The following is a 21,350-nucleotide window of genomic DNA, read 5'->3' on the forward strand; positions in this document are numbered from 1 at the left end:
CAATCTGTTTTTCATTCAGATGCTAAAGACCGAAGAAAACAAACAGTGCCATAAACCTCCATAGACTGATCATACATCACACACTATCAATCCTCAATTACAGCATGATTTAAAAACAAGACTATTAGTGCCGACATAAAGTATTTTATCAATACTGCATTTCCCTTTCTGAGGGACTAATGACTTTCGATACAAGACAAGAAAGCACTCATCCAATGTGGGCAGCCTATTTCCAGATAATGTCTCTCAGTTTATTAAAAAAGCAGTTGGTGTTGTTCAGCGACTGATATCTCCTCTTTAAGACGTCTCTGCCAGGCTGCTGAAAGTGAGGACATATATTCGTGAGGTGCTTTTTTAGAAATGACTCATAGTTAGCACAAATCTAATCATGCAGCCTGTTTACGTCGTCGTAGGGTGAGGTGTTTTCAGGATCTGTTTGCAACTTTTCAAAGCATCATTTTATGAATTTTCATCCAATGGAGCTTCAAACGTTTCATCAGCAAAGACGAGAGGAAGATGTGTTATTTCACCCATGTCCACAGTACTGATGAATACTCGCTCTTGAGGGGAGGTAACGTGCTGCGTACTTGGGTAATACACCGCAATAAACAAAAGTGACCAAGCACGTTTGTTTGAGTACTGCACTTAACTATTCTGATGAATGTTTACTTTAACTGAATGTTTCCATTTACTGCTAATTTACACTTCTACTCCAGTTTTCACCCCTGAAAATCTGTCCGAAAGCCGGGCAAGTGAGTAAATACATACATTCAGTGAAGTGCTGCATTTAAGAGGTACTTTTGTGTATTTTGAGGTGAGCACTTCCATTTGATGTCCTTTTTCGATGATACATCTGCAGTTTTTACCGACACAATAATCCAAATGTACTTTACATACTTGCATTGCCGCCTTTACTTGAGTAAAAGACCTGAGTATTTGTTCCACCACTGCTCAGAGGACAGATAATATCCGTCCACTCCCACACACCTCTGTGCCTGTCTCATTCCCAGATAAGCATCAGCAGACTAAAGGTGCATCTCTGCAGGAATCCTCTGTACTTGCACACTGCAAGTCGGCATGAGAGGGAAGCCCATAGTGCAGATTCACTGACTGTGTGCTAACTGTCGGAGCTTCCTCTTTCTGCGACCGTTTTAGCAGACAGCTGCACCAAGCTGATACTGTATCGGCCCGGAGATCACACACACATGCACACACACACACACACACACACACACACACACACACACACACACACACACACACACACATTATTGACAACACAAAAATAGAGGAACATGGGAGACTGACCGTCCACAAACACCTCGCTCCACACTCGCCGCTCTAAGATTTTACTTTTAGAGAAGATTAGGTGGATGTTTGGTGGTGGTGATGGAGCAGAGAGAGACAGAAAAGAGCCCTTTCCATCTTTTCACTCATCTTGGTTTCTGGCACTCCTCCTGGCCTCGATACGATATGCAAACAACCATGTTCCTGCAAAGGTCAGTGATTACATTGATTGAATGGAGATGACAGGTAGCATCTGGCCTACCTGTGGATAGAAATCCCATGCTGGGATGGAGCACACACGCTCCTTCACTCTCACACACATGCACACAGTCCAAACTTTCCACTCAGGATTATCTGCCATTGAACTGCCATCTTAGACCTTCTGCCTGTGTCAAGGTGATTGACACAGAGCACATCCTCTTCACCTGAGGTGGAGGAGAGGTGCCCGACCAGCGCAAGGTAAAAGAAGTCTAATAATGAGAGGCAAATGGAAGTCTCTCCAGGAATGGCTAATCTTAACGGACAGAGGCAGGAGCGAGCGGAGAATAACCTTTCGGAATAAAAGGGGGATTACCAAGACACTTCAGCAGTGCAGGAAAAACCATTGCACGCACAAATAAACAGCCCGAGTGCACTACGAGCTGGCGGGCCTGCAATTTAATCAAGGGACACTGGTGTGTGTATTCGTTTAAGGAAAATAAACTAATCCTACAACAGCTATAAATTGTTCAATTATAATGAGGACATGGCTCTTCACAAACCGTCACTTTGCTCCCATCATTTTTACTCTGCCATTATGCACCTGTGTATTGCCTGAATAGACCCACAGGCCTATCTCATTCTAACACAAAGTGGCATCTGTTAATCCAAAATGTAGCAAGCGGCCTGGAGTGCAGGAGTGGGCCCAAATATCTAGAAAGTGCTTCACAGACTTCAAGTTTGCTGCAGCTACTCCAATTTCATAACATCCCCAAATGTGAGTGCACGGCTCTCCTCGACCATCCCACTCATCCACAACTCCCTGATAGTCAGTTCCAACACTCAGAGTATAACAACGTTTATCTGACAGCTGATTCTTTAAGATTTTCGCACACAAGAAAATGTACAATACTAAGATTACAAAATAACATTCAGACAACACACATTTCAGATGAGTTGTTAGCCCTTCCACAAATGCATTACTTCCAAGGCTGCAACAAAGAATTATTTTCATTAAAGATCAATATGCAAATTATTTATTAGGTTAATGAACTAGTTGTTTGGTCAATAAAATGTGAGAATATCGCGAAAAATGTCTGTAAAGTCCAAGGTGATGCTGTTTAATCCCTTGTGTTGTCAGTCCTAAACCTAAAGATTTTCAGTTTCATATAATATAAAACCAGTGATGCAATTTAGGTATGCACATTTCCTCAAAAGTACATTTTTTTTTAGATCCAACCATAGCACTCTGTAGGCTACATGCAAGTAAATGTATGTTTAGTTTTACTTGTGCTTGTTTTGATACCAGAGTTAATTTACTGCAAGGAAAATATTTCTGATATTTAAATAGATTTAATATCAGATACTGTAAGACTTTTACTCAAGAACTATGGGTGACTTTCACTTTTACTAAAGTCATTTTTCATCATCATATCTTTAATTTGAGCAGGAAACTGAGAAGTTGAAAACATTTTCTGCCATTTTTGCATAAAAAATTATTTTGATTAATCTTTTATCAAATGGCTGATTATCTTCCATTGATCGACCAATCCTCACAGCTGTATTTTATTACATATTTTAACATCTGTCTGGAAATGCTGGAAATATATGAAATGTGGCATGGCTCTAAGGACCAGTCTGTTTTGATTTTATTTGGGGATTACGAATAGCTTCATCATTCTTCCAGCAAAAGACTTTCCAACTTTAACTTGTAGAAGTCACCTGGGTGCGGATGAAGACGTTGCAGCGCCAATCATTTCCCCTTTAAACTTCTCAGACGGTTTCATTTAATTACCTCTTTGGGGCCCAAAAAGTAAAAGCTTAAAAATATCCATACAAATATGTTGAGCAGAACTTTGTTTCCTTTTCAGCCTCCTCAGGATGCCTCACGTTTGTTTATCTTGCGACCCTTTGAGGGTGTGCAAACTTTAGTTTGAGAACCACTGGACTATTAAACTGCATACACATAGCTCCAACTTCAATCTCAACCAGATGATCACAACAAAATGCTACATAGATTTAATTACACGCTTGTCAAAAGGAATAGACAATGATGTCATAATTATCATATCAGTCACAGAAGAGACATTACTGAATTACCATACTTGTGGAGTATTTGGAGTATTATTTTTTTTTACACATGATATGGGCACTACTGAAGAGGAGAAAGCAGGGTCTGCAGTGAAATCTATGACCCCACTCACGGTCACATGTCCTGCTGACAGACAGCTTCTAAAATTTGACCATGTTCCTCTCCGAATAGCCAATCACAATGCACCTCCAGGCCAGTGAGGACAGAGAAAGTCTTGGTTTTTTTTTATGACATATAACTACAGATTTTAGGAGTAGAGGACTCCGATGACGTGCCAGAGGAGACTACATAAGACATGGGGAGGGGTTTTGGATGACGACTGAGTGAAACATGTAACTGTAGCACTACAGCTTTGGCCAGTTAGCAATAAGTGAGGAGGTGTGGTTACATGTCATGTCAGTGCAGTATCAATTTTAAGTCACCCTCAACTAGCAGTTATGTGAAGAGAGCAATTTGATCTTAAGTAGGCGTGCAAATGGGTCATGTGATCATAGGGCGCCATCTGTAGGACAGGGTACCTCTTAATTACTGACTGGTAGAGTGTAGGTAATCTTTGTCGAAGGGAGATCTCACACTATAAATGAACCAAAAACAGAGTTGGAAAATAAGTATTAATCAATTCAGGGGCAAAAGTATTTGATTCTGCTTCTTTAATAGGCTTTTTGACAAACCAACTCAAGTAGTTGATATGGCAGACAAAACAATACATAACATGAAACATGGGGATAAAAATATACAGAGCGATACAAAAGTAGGACGGATTGATTGCTGATGTAAAAACTTTACATCATAATCTATAGCAGTATATTCTTTACTGTGTAGATGAATTTCTCGTAACACTTTCAGGTACTAAAACATCATATTCCCCTTTAGAGAGAAAATATAAAATCTGCCTTTTGTGTTTACAGGAGCCTTAAGATAACAGTTCAGGTTTGGGGTTTAGGTTACACAATGTCCTTAAGCACAACAAATAAACAAGAGAAATGAACAGCGGGGACCAGAGGGATCTGAGGAGAGTGCTGACAGGTGTTTTAAAGCTTGGAATGACATTTTACATGCAAGTCTGGGCAAAAAGGCACAATGTCTTAATGTGCTAGAGACCCCACTGTAACACTGCAAGGAAGGTATTTAATCCATGAGGACAATAGTGTTCAGATGCAAAAAAAATAAATAAAAATAAGAGTGTTAGTAATGGTTTTGTTCAATCTTTGTTGAGTCTTTGTTAACAGTTTAACACTGTTGGCCAAACAAACATATTATTTGCACAAACAAAAAAAACGGTACATGATGATTTACATTGTGGCTTCATTATTTTTTTAAAAAGACATTAAAGGCTTACATTAAGAGTGTGATGCTATCCCAGCAGCCATCTGCTGCCTGGTGTGTACCAGGCTCCCATCAGGGCCCTCTGGGTCATTACCATTTAACAGCCCTCTATAGTCTCGAGCCCGAACACAGACAGACGACAGATTGTAAATGCACTTTTGCTCTTCAGTTTGTGTATGCGTAGATAGTAATCCTGCACCCCAACATAAGGCTATAACTGTGAGCAATGCACTCAGAATACACCTGTACTTGTGTGCAAAGTGGTGCGGACACCACCGGGTCCACGGTCCGCGTGTAACTCAAGTATGAATAAATAATCTGGCAATTCTGCCGATTTGGATGCAATGTAAGACCAGTCCTGAGTCCAGTTTATACATCATCTATAGCTGTTCAGCCAAATAATGTAATGTTGTCCACATGTGTACACGTTGGTACACTTAAACCTGTAAAGCGTTTGCGTATGTCTTCCTTTGTGTACTCAGTTCTTCTTGATCCCAGGGCTACGGGCGTTGAAAAGGCTGAGCCCTGATTTGCCGTTGCTGTTAGGCACTCCACTGACGGCGACTCCGGGCTGCTGGAGCACCTTGTCCAGGGTTGTTTTCTTAATAGCCGCTGGAGAGATGCGCTCCTGGTCTGCCAGATACTGCAGCTCCCTGTGAGAGGAAGGAAAAGCCCTGTTAGAGGCACTTTGTAACTGTAGATGTGTGTGTGTCATCCTTTCCAGTTGTATGTTGCAAGATCAGAGTATCTCAATGTTGGTGACTGATGCATTCAGAAAAAATACATTTTTGATTATCGGAACATTCATCTATCAAAATCCCAAAGGTCCTGTCATCTCAAAGTTGAGGTCCTCTGCTTTCTCTGATTTTAACCATTATAAATTGAATATCATTTTATCTGAGGACATTTATAGACAAAACAACAAATCAATAGAGACACTAACTAGTAGACTGATAAAAGAAATGTAATAATCCACAACACTTTGACAACAGGGAAAAAGTTGAGAAACCCAGTCTGGGTGATGACGTGCAAGTGTGATTTACGTGTGACTGTCTCACCGCGTTCTTATGCATGAGGCCTCTACGGCGTTAATCAGGAGGCTTCGGAAGCCGCCGCTCTCCAGCACGTGTAGGGCGTGGATGGTGGCGCCCCCTGGTGAGCACACATTGTCCTTCAGCTGGCCAGGGTGCTGCTCCGAGTCCAGCAGCATCTTTGCTGCTCCCTGATGATGAATAGAAACATGAGAACAAACAAATGAAGACAATGCAAGGAGATTATGGATACACATGAATAACATCTAATTGTTTACACACTCTAGGAGTGCTGATACAGTAAAAAATCCTGTGCAGCAGATATACTTTTAATATCATTATAATGCAAGTGGTGCATTACAATGTAGAATTAATCACACATGAAGATAAAGTTCCTCCAGGAAATGAAATCTAATCTGATGCGCAGACATTAAAATGTGTAAAACATCTTCAAGGCAGCTTGCTGGCTGACAACAGTACTGCCTTTGGTGAGTGTTTCCTGCAGATGAATGTGCAAACAAGAGGAGAAACTCAGACCAAGTATTTACTGTCTACAACAAAAAACAACATCTGAATAGACTAGAAAAGTCAGAACAGAGAACATTGCTCATAAAAATGCAGAAAGGTGCTGAACACACTGAGCAGAAGAGAGAGCCTGAAGCAGCTGCCATCATTACAGAAACTGTTTGAGGTGAATCATTTCCAGTAATCCACTTTGACAGATTGCCAAATTGTGATCAATCAATGTCTTCATCAACAAAATCAGACAATAACTGTGTTTACTAGTCAGGCTGCAAACAGCAGCAATTAGAAATGTCTTATTTTTTCTTCTTCCTTTCTAAATTAACATCACTGCAGAAAACCACAACGTTAACCATTTGTCTTTTTAATTTGTACTTTCAGGCAAGTCAGAGTGCCCCACAGGGTTTTATTTTTCCAGAGTTTCATCATTTTTAGTGAATTTAAGTCAGCAGTTATAAGACAGCAGCAATGTTGGGTGCATTCAGAGAAGAAACTCAGTCCCTCTGTGTTTGCTGTCTCTGAATACACAGACACTCAGTGGATCAAGGAGACTTAATATTAAGGAAAGGTGGAGTGAAAGATACATAAATACCAGACATACACACACACATACACAAAACAACACAAACTGACCAATAGGGCCTGAGCTCCAAGTCTGACAGCCAGTCTCCTGGGCAGACCCATCTTCACTCCTCCGTCTGCGAGAGCATCCAGGGCTGTGAACGCCTGTTTGTGTATACACACACACACAAACACAAACATATAAACATCATATTAACTAACAGCCTGATTTGTCAGGACTTTGGGTTAACAGATGATGAGAGTCATTGTTCAGCCTCCAGTCTGCAGACATTTTGTGGCAGAACAGAAAGTCAACTCCTCCACTTCTATCCACTTAATTAAAAGTTACCTCTCTGCCTCTCCACAGTTCAGATGGGCAAAAAAATTATTCAGACACTTTCAAGCCTATATTTAAAAATACCTGTCTGGAGCTCAACAGCAGATAAAACCCACCTGCACAATTATTCTTAATTTCCTCAACCACTACACACTTCTGTCTGCAATGCAGTACATTCGACGTGACTGTTTTATGAAGCAGGAATGACTGAGATCTAGAAGCAAAAAGTCATTACCACAGCTGTGCTCTCGTAGATGTTTAGTAAAGGAGAGATTCATCAGAGAACTTATCCTGACAGATAAATACCCTGGCACATTTGACCCCTTCTGCCTGCCACTGTTTTTCTAACTACACTTCAAGCCCAGACAGCTGCAGATATAGGTAAGTAATGGCAGACTTCGTCTTCCAAAAACACAGCAATCGCTTCATCAATCCAAACCATTACCTGTAACTCTCAAAGTGCAAGAAGTATAGAAAAATATGTAGCTTTGTTGATACAGATGTTGCAAAATGGTTGGTACAGTGAATGTGACTGGAAAATAGTTTGATCACCAGCAGCCTCCTATCTGTCTATTTCAGAGTGAAGGATTACGTGATTATTACTCCTCATGCTAGACGCACAGTAATACGGCCAACACCTTTCTCTGTGACACCTGTTGCTGATTCTGGGTGGAGTCATCACTTCACAGACATCATTTTGTGACAAGCACACAGTCCTGAAGTCACTTACGTAGGCCGGTCCACTACCACTCAGCCCGGTGACAGCGTCGATGAGGTCCTCCTCCACCTCAGTGCAGTAACCCACACTGGCCATCAGCTGTTCCAGCAACTTCCCGTCCTCCACCTGAGAGAAGGAGGACAACATGATAGTAATGATGTGGGAGAATCAGTCCTGGAAACGTACGCTCCATTGACTCATTCATAAGCCATTTGACTCATGTTTCTTTACTTCTGCGTGTGTCCCAGTGGCGTACACCGTGGCTCCCTCTTTCACCACCACCGGAGTATTTGTCATGCACCTCATGACTTTAGGAGCTGAGCGGTATTGAAGCAGTTTCTGTGAAACGGAAGAAAAGGAACAGAGGACAGGTGCGTAGGAGTCTGGATGTTAGACATTTCCTCTTCAAATGAGAGGAAACAAATGCAGAGACTAAAATTATTATGTAAAAAACAAAACAATGCCACAAAGTGCACACTACAGACAGAGTCATCTAGAAGTTGGGACACTTCAGCAGATAAATAACTCTGCATTACAGAGCCAGATACAGAAGTTGACAGACGCTGACCTTCTCTATGGAGTTGATGGTGACACCTGCCGCACAGGATACAATGAGATGGCGGTCCTCGATGTCTGGCCCGATCTCATCCAGGACAAATGGTATGATGTGGGGTTTCACCGCCAGGAAGAGCACATCGCTCTTATTTACAGCCTCTTTGTTGCTAGTTGTTAGGTTCACCCCCATTTTCTGCAGAAACAGAAGAAAAAAGAATTGCCGGTGATGAAGAAAGCGGTAAAGAAGGCAAACAGGTGTTTTTTACAGCAACATGCACACGTTTTCCCCCTCTTGGACAAGCCTACGCTTGCACAGATGCTAGAACAAACGTTTCCATTTCAATTCCCATCACACAACGAAGTGGAAACTTGTCTTCTCACCCTCAGCCCCGACACAGTGGGCAGGTCTGTATCTGGGGAGCTGGCTGTAATCCTGTGTGTAGCAATCACACCTGGGGAGGGAGACAGGAGGAAGTGAAGAGTGAGGTATGAGGATTTAAAACATGGGAAATGACAGCTGTAAGATAACAACTGACTGATCCCCGTAAGGGAAATTCACATTATACAGCATCTGGTAGGAAAGAGATACAACCTGTAAAACTTGAAGACAAACAACTAAATAAATACAGGAAATGCCATTAATGGGACATTACAGTTAAATAAATACAACACTATGGCCAATACATGTGATTTGTGCATTGTGAAAACAACTGTGACATAGTAATGCCTCTTGTTGTGCAGCATGCAGGCCTTACGAGGCGGAAATGTGCCGATACATAGAGCCCTGACAGCATTTTTATGCTTATCCAACCCGAAATCGCTTATATATGATGTGACATCAGTGACTTTGGATTCAGTTCAAGCCAAAGGTTGCACAGCAAAGAAAATGGCCTCACCTGCAGCTGTGAACCCTTTCACCAACGCGTGAGCCAGCTGGCCCGCTCCAATGAATCCGACGCTCATCCTGTTAGATGATGTGGCTTCTTTGACCTGTAAAATCCAGTCAGAAAACGCTGCCATGAACTGTGATGCATGGCAAAGGACTCAACTTTGAACAACCTAACATAAAATACACCTTTCACAGTTTGCTTCGGACAAATCGGGAACCCTTGTTAATTTGAAAAAGTCTTTCCTTAAATTAAAAAGAATATTGACAGGCTTTGGTGATGATGTAATCCGGAGAAAAATCCTGGAGCTGGCAGACAGACTGAATGATGATGAAACACCTCTTCTGACAGACACGAGCAGCACCCATGGGTCGTTTTGCTCGTTTAACTGGGATATGGACACATTTGCTGATTTATGGCTGTGAGCTCCACATTGAAATCAAACTCATATGCGTGAAGCAGAACACTTTGTGAGCCAACAGATTGAGTGTCTGGTTCAAAGTAAACGGACGAAGTTCACAAAGGTGTCATCTGACGACATCTTCAATGCTTTAAGTCTTAGGTTGAGGGAAGCTGAGTTATTATTATTTAATGCTGTTCAAAATCACTGTCGCCAAGAGAGCAGTTTCACTGTTACTGTTAAAACTGCCTGGTGTTTGCTAACAAGCCACTGTTTCCATTAGTAACAGTATCCCCCCAGATGATGCTGATAATAGATGCTAGCCTTTCCAAGCTAGCTTAGTTGAGCACAGCTTGTCCTCGGCTAGCTGCTGTTAGCTAGGTTTCTCAACCAGTAATGAATGACAAACAAGACAAATCCAGGTACCACGGAGACAGTTACCTTTCTGAGTCTTTCAGCTGAGGTTCCTGTCCTGACAGATGCGAGTCGACGACGTGACCGTTATCCCCTACGGCAGAAAAAAAACCCTGAAAACACCACTTTTTGTGTCAACGTGGCTTCCTTCTTACTCAACCCCAATGTGCTCCATAACTGTAACGGACAGCGGGGCTGGCAAATCAGGATGGAGACACGCGGAGCTCCTGACCAATGAGAAACTGTATCACGCGTTTCGGTGTCCGTCACGCCCAGTTGCATCAGTCCTCGGGGTGGAAGCGCGGTGAAGCTGCCAGGGACCGAATGTAGGTCAAATATAAGAGACGTGAGATGTAAAGTAGGTTAAGTTTATGTTGGCCAAAGTCTGTATATACAGTTCAGAGCATGTATGACTTAACCACCATAGATAGACTGGACCTGTGTGCGGGTGGGCAATGCTTAGCGGCCAAGTGTGTAAGACTGTCTTATATGAAAAGTGCCTCTTGACTTCTGAGGCCCTACCTCACCCCCTCATTCCAAACATGCACACTGCACTCATGCCAAATATACATTTATATTATCTTGCACAGATAAGGAAAAACTAATGCTACTGTCTATAAATACCTCTAAAGGCTACTTATAGAATTGATTCAACACAGTTGCTATTCCCAAGTTGGATCCACTCATCAACACATACACATCTTATTATTTACAATCTTTACACCACAAAACTATGAGTCACTTATCAATCAACTGCAATCAATATATAAGTCTTTAGAGTCATGGTTGTCTGTATAAAAGTGAAACTTCTTACAGACAAGATGGGTACCTACAAATCTTACTGTAAGATCAATTAAAAGAAAACAAACAAGTTCATGATAAAAAAAAAAGAGAGAAAACCCCATATCAATCAATATGGTAGATATGTGATAATATGACGCTTCAAAACAGCAACTATATTCAGTTTATCATCATATATGATAAAGAAAAGCAGCAAATTGTCACATTTGAGACGCTGAAACCAAAGACTGTTTTTTTTTGTTTTTTTTTTGCTGATGATGAAATCGCTCAAGTGATTAATCACTTGTCTTAATACTTGCCAACTAATTTTCTGTCAACTGACACATCATCTTTCTAATTATTTCAGCTCTATTGTGTCTGTATTAAAGTCATGTTAGTTGTTCTAGCACTGATTTTCTCAATCATTTTCTTTTTTGTGATTTATTTCTGGAGACAATGTGTCACGTTTTCTGATGCCAGCAGACAAATCTTCCACCAGAGTGATTTGGGCACGTGTTCAGTGTTCATTATTTTGAATGCAAATGCATTGCAATTCCAAGATGACTCACCAAAGTACTCGAGGGTATCAGTAGTGGCTTGTGAAATTTGAGGGACCTGAATTTGAATGAAGGATTGTTATTCTAACAGGAGACTGTAGACCAGTGCTTCCTCCTCTCCCCTTAGATTTGACAGAATCTGAAATAAAGCAGAATCGGATGGTGTGTGCACTAATGAGCCACAGCGTTGGAATACAGGTTGGCTGCCTATCCCTTGGTGCCTTACCATTGCATATTCTCAAAATTAGCCACGAACTTGGCCTGTAACTGTCAGTTTGAGACTAAAAATCTCCCCTCTGTATATGGTTTAATAGGTCTGACCCTCATGTCTATCTGCCTGCCTCTTTGTCCCCCTCTGTCTCATGCCATACCATGCAAGACTAAATTTACAATTCACGAGATGTACTCTATGTCTCCCTCCGGGGACCTCATTCCATTTATTTCCTCACAGGGCTGTTGGACAGGCATGCAGACTGAGGGATTGTATATGCTGCTGTCTATATATAAAGCTGAATGCATGGCGCTCCAACAGCACCAGCTGTTGGTGTACTCTTCCTCTCCGGTAGGCTGGGAAGAGTGATGTAATTTTGTCAGTTTCTCTACGAACGTGCACTGCAACACCTTGAAACATTTTTGTCATATTTTGCTAAGTGACGTCTCAAGGCTCTTATAAATTCCATGAGGATTAGTTCAAATTTATTCCCCTGTTTAATCATGTGTTCTGTCAATTTTACTCTCCTTCAGTGATGGTGTAAATGCTGTTTCTAAGTCTTCTGCGCACCGCCAGGTTACAGTTTATTCGGATAGATACTAAATCTCGTGATTCGGCTGTTTTCCACAGTCTTCATAATCTTGGAGAGCCACATCAGCGTGTCTCCACAGCACCGTGGTGGCGCTGGAGAAAGCTCTGTTAAAGTTCTGCTGTAGGGCTTGTTTGTATTGGGTGAAGGGCACCTGCACTGTGGTGAACTTGTTCAGGTGGAACATGTCAAGAGGCGAGCCCTGGTAACTGATTTACATTTTACTGGTAGTGACCTGACACACCAAGCCGATGGTCAGCCGTTGGTGTGTCTTCGTTGGTGAGGGTGTGCGGCCCCAGTTTTTACGGTTTGTCACGCGCCGCTGGCACGTCACCGGCCCTCGCTGGTGGCTATTTGGCCAAGTGAGCACAATTAATTGGTGAACGGGCCTATCTGGGAGAAAAATATTCAGAGTTCAGCTAAATTTATCAGTGCATAAGATGTGACACAGTAAGAGAAAGGGAGGGTCACTTGATCCCGTTGCTGTAGAGTCCATGATTCCTCCAATTTAATATGGTTTCTTCTTATTTTTTGCCATCTCCTCACCAGTGCCGGCTATATTATCAGGAGTGGTGTAAAAAAAAAACATTGAAGTGACGACCATTCTTCCCTAACTCTATGCAAATATTAATCTGTTGCTGAAATGACCCTTTAATTCACTGTTTTTTATCTGGTATTTAGTAATAATAGGAGACCATCATGTGTAGTTTTTGTGTGTAACTGCATTCAGCTCATTAAAATCTACTGAATTCACCCAAACAACACCTCATTTTACCTCTCTTTTTCATGATTTATCAAATATCATCAGAAGTAGAGGCTTTGAGGGAAGGATGTCAGCTTCTCTCATCACTGGTTTGTACTCTTCAGCAGAATAAAACAGAACATTTATGGGGAATTAGGGAACAATATGATGATTCATTCCCTTCTGATGTTACAAAGTTATTATAATAACAGATGGAGGAGAGCACAAGGGGGTACGGCACAGTTCCCTTTGTTGTACTGGTTTGTGGAATAATTACCCACAAAACTGTTCTCCAAACCTAATCTCAAACAAGCCGAAAATTTCATTGACGTATCCCCACTCTGCTCCTCAGTCACACACACACATACACACACAAAGTTAATTTACCACTGCCTGCCTCTGTACTATCTATCACTCAGAGTCGGCATGTGTGCCGAGGCGTGACAACACTCATTCCGTCTTTCTTTTTTTGACAAAACCCCCAAGAGATTTATTAAAAATACCACAGTGCACAAATCTGTTTTTTTTTTTTTCTTTTTTTTTTTTCTTTTGGCCACACAGCAACAAGCGGATCGAGGTGAAGTGTTCACAACAATTTGTTGCTTGCAGTGATTAGGGCCCAGAGGTGTGGGTGCGCGCGCGTATGTGTGGGATTGGCGATGTGGAGAAGGACTGACAAAATACACGAAAGGGAAAGAGAGAAAAGTCTTTGTTGAGCGAGAGAAGACGTGCATATTTAATATCACAGACAGACAGAAAATCTCCCCCAAGTGTGCATACGTCTCCGTCCGTCCTGCAGTCTGACGCAAGAATGAGTGACAAGAATGGGTCCGAGACCAGAATGACGACAAAAGAACTGACAGCAGAGAAGTGGAGGCAGCCAGTGTAATGTCATCTATCAGTTTGATGTAAAACCCCAAAACTAATAAAGGATTTCTCACAGCACAACACATAATCTCACGGACGTCAGAATGAAAATCCCTACAAAAAAGACATGGAGGGCTGAAGCTGCACAGTACTTCTTTTGGATTTGTGTCCTCAGTTCAGCAGGTTTTAGAGTGAAGATGAAATCATCCACTCAGATAACAGAGGGCAAACTGTGGCCAGAGGGTCACAGGGGGATATTTGTTGATAGTGCTCTTTTGCATCTCTATTATTACCTCATGAATATTGTAAATATTAAAATTTGGAGTTTGAATATCTTCTCCAAAACTACGCAGTCCCTCTTAAAGGTGAAGGGGGTTGTGTTCGACTGCAGGCAAAAAATGCAGCAAAACAAAATCAATCTCACATTTTGTGTCTTATGGATCTATTTATCAGCTACTTGTTTTCCCAGAACTAAGCAATGCTGACCACAGACCTTTACCCAGCATAGAGAAACATTACCCTTACATCAGTGTAATATTCCCTTACATTAACAAAATACACTATTTCAGCATATCATAGGATCACAGAAAAAGGTTCAGTGTAATGCACGAAAGATTGCTTTAATTTGTCAAAGGTTTGGAGATATGTTGCTGTCAGAACGACCACAAAGTGTATGTCTAAGCTTCTGTGTCTTATAATGCGACACCAGCTCTCTCAACCATTAAGTTTGCCTGGGAGGTGATCAGTCTTCTTTCAATCTCGGGAACAAAGAAACATTGCTTTCTTTGGCTCGTTTTCTTGAGAGATATAAAACATTGCAATCAGTGAATCACAGAAATGTCTGATTCAAATAGACAAATGGCTATCTAAAGGCAAAACAATACGGGTCACAAATCAAAGGATATATACTGCATTGGCAACATCATAAAATACCATGTCTAATAAAACCTGATGTCATGTTAACTACTTCCGCAGCATACAGCTTGATTTACATAAACCCACAATACGTAATTTCTGCCGCTAGGGGTCTCTATATATACAAATGCAGAGTTGTCGTGTGGGAGGGGCGAGAGAGGAGGGAGGGCATAGATGCTGCAGAGCTGCTCAGATGAGGCCAGGTCTGGAGGAGAAAGTCAGGCGCAGAGCCAGAGCTTCTGGAGGAATAAACACCCAGAGTCATACTGGATACTGTTCTGATTCAGAGCTGTTTACTGACGGGAGGAGAAGTAAGAGTTTACTTATAAAATATGTTTTTCATATTCACAACCGTTTATCAACCTGACTGCAGCAGTGATCGGCAGAGATGACCCCCCATTGTTGGGTGTTTCAACAGGTGGAGTTCTTTTGAGACATTGTAATGCAAAACCTATATTATGTTATACCTTTAATCTGAACATCAGCAATAATTGCAGCAAATACGTTTGAATGCCCACTGTTAGCATGTAAATTCATGAACGTAAACACCATAAGCTATTTCAGGGTTAGTTTACTGACATGTTAATTTACAAGGGTTGGACAAAATAATGTTGTACCGCTGTTATAAAGTTTAATGGACTGAGGCTGCATCATATTTAGATCATATTTAGGTGTTTCTCTTATTTTGTCAGCCCCTGAAATTCCTGAAAGGAAAACCCCTGTTCTGATGATATACTGTGACTGCGGCCAGTGCCTCCGTAGTGAGCGCCAATTGTCTTTTGTGTACAGTAGCTTCCTAAATGCTAAGCTAGAGGAGCTGGCATAGATTCAAATCCTCTGGGACCAAAGATTTAGCCCTCAACAATGTTCCACGCAACATTTGGCAAAACAAGAGCCAAGAGCTACGGGGGGGAGAAAGCTGACATCAGCAACATGGGCCATCAGAGATTAGTCACGACAGCCAGCCAGCAGTCCCCTGTCCCTCCACGTCCCCCCGGCTGGAGAACAGGAAGGGACGTTATGATGGACACCTGTCGCAGCTTGTCTCTGTCAGAGGAATTCATACACCGTAGGCTGTGTGAGTGTGTGTGTGTGTGTGTGTGTGTGTGTGTGTGTGTGTGTGTGTGTGTGTGTGTGTGTGTGTGTGTCACAGCTATGTTTAAGACAGAGGCCCGCAGGGAGTGAGAAGTAAAACGAGTGCCCAACATGGAACAGCTGCTAAATGGGGCTCTGCAGAGGAGCAAGGGAGTACACGGGGCTTAATGGAGCTACAGACTGCTCTGTGGCAACACTGTCCGTCACTTTCAGTATCAGCTTTCTTTGGGTTCTGGCATATTCCGCCAATGTTATACTCCACGTACTTTGGAAATATTAGTCAGGATAAGAAGAAGACAAAGCACTGCTTCCGGGGGGCTGTCGTTAGAGGTAATTCTGTAGGATTTATCAGAGGATGCAAATGCTCTCCGTGGCAACGAACACACAAAAATGTTTACTTGACGACACAAAGTTATTTATTGACGCACAAATCACCACCAGTTTACATAACCCCCCTTATAATCCACTGTTCATCTGCTCTTTCTGTCATGTTACTCACTTGTATTTACTTGCTAATTTACAAAAAAACATTCAAAATGGTACAATTTGTGAAATGCTGATCTCTCAGACAGACAGTGACATTTTCAGTGGTCTTAGACAGATTTGGGTACAAGAGCAGCCAACTGGTGATGGATTTGCTGCCGAGCACCATGACAGTTTAGCTTTACGTATGTGGCACGGTGGCTTCACGAGGACTTAATATAATACGTCCATAGCACTCACAGATGTGACAGGGGAATACATTGATCCTGGATTAGAGAGATGAGATTCACTGAGGTGACCAAAGCAGAGAGGAGTGAAGGATGGAGAGGAGAGGGGGGAGACGGAGAAAGCGAGGGTAAAAATCTTGTGAGACAGAGTGAAGGGAGGGAGTGAGAGAGTGAAATCTCAATCGCGAGAAGAGGAGGGGGGCAAGGAGAGACTAGAAAGGCTAAATTGTGGCAGCCAGCTGTCTGTGTTATTCTTTTGGAACAGGAAGATAAAAGTTCGGACAGAAAGGATGGCAGCCAGACAGGCCTTTGTCTCACCTGCCTTTAGCCCTGAGTGTGAAGAGGTACTGGGGTGTAAATTCACATTGTCTTGCACAGGAAATATTGAATTTAATTGCATATCAATTTGAAGGGGGACAGTGTACTGTCCATTGATTAATGTTCAAACGTTCACTGCAAATACAGTCAGCTGAAAGGCCAGTTTTTATCGGCAAGCCTGTGTTTGATGAACATGTATTTGGTTAGTAAATTTGGCCCGCTGGGGTCAGTGCAACAAGCTGTCAACACAACAACCAATATGTAACCACATTATAAAGTTGATATGGCAAACTTGTGAGCAAATTATTGCCTATTTACAGACCCAGTTGACATGGAGCGACATTTAGAGTCGTGTTGCTGGACAGCTGGTGAATGTAAGTCCGATATTCACTCGCTTTTAGTTCTCTTTTTTGTCTCCACCAACTCCAGAGGGAAATATTTGGCTCTTTAGCTGCAAAGTGCCACTATCTGATGAGCTAACTCTGTCTGTCTTTTGTGTTTCAGAGTTTTGCAGAGCTTATTCGTTAAAGAAACAGCTGCACATAATGCAGCAGAAAAAAACTAAGAACGTCGAGAGTGGATCAAAACGTGAAGTATTTGGGTTATAAAACCAAACCACAGTGAGCTAAAAGATGCTAAAACACTCTGTAAAGCTGGGAAGTGCAGAGTGGAGGGATTCTCTATGGGGTTAACCTTTCACATACACACATTATTTGATGATTCGATAATATAAACGTATCGATTATATCAGCTTTAAGTTTATGCCTGGCAGCTGAAAGTACATATCAGAGTGTAAAATCCCAAAAATAACTTCTTAACACACAGAACATTTGTACCTGACAGTGTAAATGTAGAAAACATATGGAACATATTTGTTTTTCTTGTTGATTAAGGACAAATAAGGTCACGCCATCCTCTGTAAAAATGTCCCCTCGGTCACTCTGACCATGTTTTCGAATTGCTCAATTGTGAATATTGTGTCTTGTCAAACGCGGCAGCCTCGACAGCAGGTCAACCCAGCAGTGCAGTTGGATGAAACCAGCTCTTCTTTTTAATCAGAAACTGAAGGAAGCATTTCATAGAGAGCTTTTAAAGACTCCAGCCTCTTATAAATGCTGTCTCACGGCTTCAATATGAGCGCAGACGGCTTGTGTTTATTTTTGGCAGCCTGGGTAATGTGCGTCGATCTCTGGTGTGGGGTTTGCAGATGACAGGGATGCCACGGATGCCAATGCCAGATGTACTATTTATATTCGAGTCTTTTATGTATTATTTGAGCAGAAATACAGGCAGCTGGTAAGTGTGTGTGTGTATGACGGGGTGGTGTTATGCCGCAGGTCATGAGGAGCATGAGTGTCTGGGTTTATGAGGATTTGGCAGGACATACCAGTCGGCCCTGGTTGCTTGGGTGAGGCTGGCTCTTTTCCCAAATCTCTCAGAGGGCAGGAGGGTCGAGTTAAAGAGATGGGGTGTCACCTCAGTGGGGTGTGGCAGAGGGCTCACGGTGGCAAAAAAATTCCTTGTTCACATTCCACAGCGCTTTCACGTGTAGTTTGGGGTGTCTGGGAGCCTCAGCAGCAGCACCAGTGACCCCTCGATATTTTATGTGTCTTTAAATACAAAATAGATACACAAATCAAAAACAAAAACAGTGAGGCAGATACATAACTTAAACCTGTTAAGCCAGTGATGCAAAATAAGCTTCCAGATGGTGCTACGCTCTCGAGTTTGTGGGCCGATGTGAGGAAAATCGTATCCTCTGGGAATAGATCAGGTCAGCCAAGTACAGGGCGAAGTTGACAAGGGAGAACACCGCCACCACGACCTTGCTGTCCCATGGACAGTTTCCTTGAGGGCAGGACGACGGCCTCCAAGGAGAGCCATATTTTGTGTCAAAGCAGAACACCGGCCACACTACCGATGCGCTCAGATAGAGCAGAACCTCCAGGAGGGTGCATACCACCACGAAGCGGTCGAAGGACATGCAGCGCACAGCCTTGGTCCGTCCACACACGGTCATTACAACCACCACTACGGTCAGAGTGAAGCAGAAGGCATAGACGACGACGCAGTAGATGGTGCCGACGTAGCGATAATACTCGCTCCGGTTGGCCAGAGCTCCAAAGATGATGCAGGCCACGAAGCCCTGAACGACTTTGAGGAGGCCAGAGACGGTGGCCATGTAGCCCACCACAGCCTGGCCCGGCCTGGCTCGGCACAGGGCCACTTCAGCCCCGTAGGCCAGAGTCCCCAAGATGGAGCAGACGGTCACGGCGATGCGGAAATTTCGGACATCGCAGCCGGCGTAGGGGCACTCAGCTCGGACAAAGAAGAGAGGGTAGACCACAGAGGCTGTCACATACCTGCAGGAGAGGACAGAAAGCGTGAGTGTAGTTATGATGTCATCAAACCAGGAAAAAAATCATGCCCTGGAGTGTCACACTGGGGCGAATAAAAGCACTGACTGAAATATATTTTGTAGTGCTTTGAAAAAAATGATCCCAAAGTCAAAGCTTTCAACCTCAGTCAGTGGATAACAAATAAACCTGTGCTGACTGATTTGTTGGCCACTTGGGGGCAGAACAATAAGCTGTAAACACAACGCTAACGTATTATTACTTCATACAGCTGACATGGTGAAGTTGTTACAGTTGCTTATTTGTGTACAGATGCAGCAGGCAAGTAGTAACACAAACAAACTCTCTTCGTTTTCATGACTGAATAACAAACTGACATTAAAGGTCAACACCGTTTCATACTGCTGTACTTTGTTTATATGTGGCGGACCCTGCCACCTTTCTAGCTACACTCAGTGTTCTGAGGACCTTATTTCCCTCTGAGAACAGCTTGTTTGTTCAGTTATGGAATAAATAAATATCTCTCAGTTTATTACTTTGTAATATAATGTAAATATCAAAATTTGAAGTTTGAATTTCTTCCCAAAAAATAACATACTGCGCCTTTAAACTAATCCAGGGCAGAACCAGTGTATAACTTCCTTTTAAAAACATTCGACTAGTAGACAACCAGTAGAGAAACAGTAATGACAATTTTTTTTTATACTGTGGAAGAACAGCTAAAAACTATGTAGGCTTTATAGAAACTTTTATTTGTGCTTATTTGTGATTGGTGGATTTCTTATAGATGCAGTAATGGATGTATTAAAGCTGTACGCTTGATGTTTACTTTACATGATGAAAACAAAACATGTGAATGCGGAGTAATATCCAGAGTTTTGTTTGAACACCAGCACCACTAGACCAACAGAGGATCTGAGTTACACCTGAACACGTGACTCACATGAGCGTGGCGAAGGCAGCACATGTGACCGTCAGGTTATCCCAGGATACAGGCAGGCAGCTGTGGAGACGAGTAGCGTCCAGGAAAAACACCACGACGGTCATGCCGAAGCAGAAGCACCACGCCGCCATACAGAAGAAACCGTGTGAGCCGCTGAAGCCGGCAGTGTGGGCCACCATGGCGATCACTGCACAGCCCATCGCTATCTGGCAGAGGCGGGCAGCACCCAGAGGTGAGCAGAGGGCACTCTTGTTGAGGTATGGACCACCCTGGGAATCCATAACTGGAAGATCTTCAAGGGGTAAAGCCTTCAGGAGCTCAAAGAAATACTGGATGTCCAGTAGTTGCACAATAAAAGGATGCTGAGGAGTCTCTGAGTTTCAGACCTTACTCAAAGCTAGTCCCAGCAAAAACAAGCTCTGAGGAGCGTCCTGGTCGAATGATGTGATCGTGACTCCAAACTTTAGTCTCTCTCTGTCACTGTCTTGACAGTGTCTCTCAAAGACACAACAGTCTCAGACAGTATAAGAAATAACACAGCTTCAGTGCTATCCCTGTGAGCAGTTATCTTGACTGAGTCTGTCTGTGCCCTCTTTCACGTCTCATGTGTTGCTGGAAAGTGACGCTGTCTTCAAAGTCAGAGTGACAAACAGTGTTGACTCCTCCAGTGTCCTTGATGAACATGCGTTAGTATATCCAGCTGCTGAGGTGTTTTCTGGAGCTATTACCTCGTGTAAGGTAGAAAGGCTCTGGGTTTTTTCTGCATCATGGCAGGGTTGCACTCCCCTCTTTCTGCTGCCTAAAGACTTGGTGGGGACTTTCTGAAACTCTATTTCCGTGTTAATGACTCAGCATTTTGCAGTCTGGACGAATGACAGGGGAAGTCTCTTTTCTGAAATCTTCTGGAAGAGCTCAAGCGGGCCAGCCGGGCAAACACA

The 21,350-nt window shown here is 42.7% G+C and overlaps 2 protein-coding genes across 2 annotated transcripts; both read right to left on the reverse strand.

The window, feature by feature from the left end:
• Window positions 1-4,210: 4,210 nt before the first annotated feature.
• On the reverse strand, window positions 4,211-10,527 carry pycr1b (pyrroline-5-carboxylate reductase 1b). The gene is made up of 9 exons (XM_037114512.1): window positions 10,356-10,527; window positions 9,524-9,617; window positions 9,009-9,079; window positions 8,641-8,820; window positions 8,304-8,411; window positions 8,085-8,198; window positions 7,090-7,182; window positions 5,962-6,125; window positions 4,211-5,556 (listed from the first exon to the last, which is right to left on the reverse strand). Exons 2-9 carry the CDS (start codon window positions 9,588-9,590, stop codon window positions 5,382-5,384), a joined length of 972 nt encoding a protein of 323 aa, XP_036970407.1. The 5' UTR covers window positions 9,591-9,617; window positions 10,356-10,527; the 3' UTR covers window positions 4,211-5,381.
• A 7,759-nt stretch (window positions 10,528-18,286) lies between these two features.
• LOC119025354 (myeloid-associated differentiation marker-like protein 2) lies at window positions 18,287-20,693 on the reverse strand. Its single transcript, XM_037108846.1, has 2 exons — window positions 20,413-20,693; window positions 18,287-19,475 (listed from the first exon to the last, which is right to left on the reverse strand). The coding sequence occupies exons 1-2, from the start codon at window positions 20,691-20,693 to the stop codon at window positions 18,827-18,829; spliced, it is 930 nt and encodes a 309-aa protein (XP_036964741.1). The 3' UTR covers window positions 18,287-18,826.
• Window positions 20,694-21,350: the final 657 nt, after the last annotated feature.

The sequence above is a fragment of the Acanthopagrus latus genome, chromosome 1, assembly GCF_904848185.1.
Source record: "Acanthopagrus latus isolate v.2019 chromosome 1, fAcaLat1.1, whole genome shotgun sequence".
NCBI lineage: Eukaryota > Metazoa > Chordata > Actinopteri > Spariformes > Sparidae > Acanthopagrus > Acanthopagrus latus.

What these genes read in the sequence shown, in the direction of transcription:
- pycr1b (XM_037114512.1), bottom strand. Translation starts at nt 9,590, where the DNA reads ATGAGCGTCGGATTCATTGGAGCGGGCCAGCTGGCTCACGCGTTGGTG. An exon ending in GAAAGGGTTCACAGCTGCAG is followed by an intron (nt 9,080 to 9,523) that starts GTGAGGCCATTT and finishes CTCCCTCCCCAG; the next exon opens with GTGTGATTGCTACACACAGG. An exon ending in CCACTGTGTCGGGGCTGAGG is followed by an intron (nt 8,821 to 9,008) that starts GTGAGAAGACAA and finishes CTGTTTCTGCAG; the next exon opens with AAAATGGGGGTGAACCTAAC.
- LOC119025354 (XM_037108846.1), bottom strand. Translation starts at nt 20,693, where the DNA reads ATGGATTCCCAGGGTGGTCCATACCTCAACAAGAGTGCCCTCTGCTCA. An exon ending in GCTGCCTTCGCCACGCTCAT is followed by an intron (nt 19,476 to 20,412) that starts GTGAGTCACGTG and finishes CCTCTCCTGCAG; the next exon opens with GTATGTGACAGCCTCTGTGG.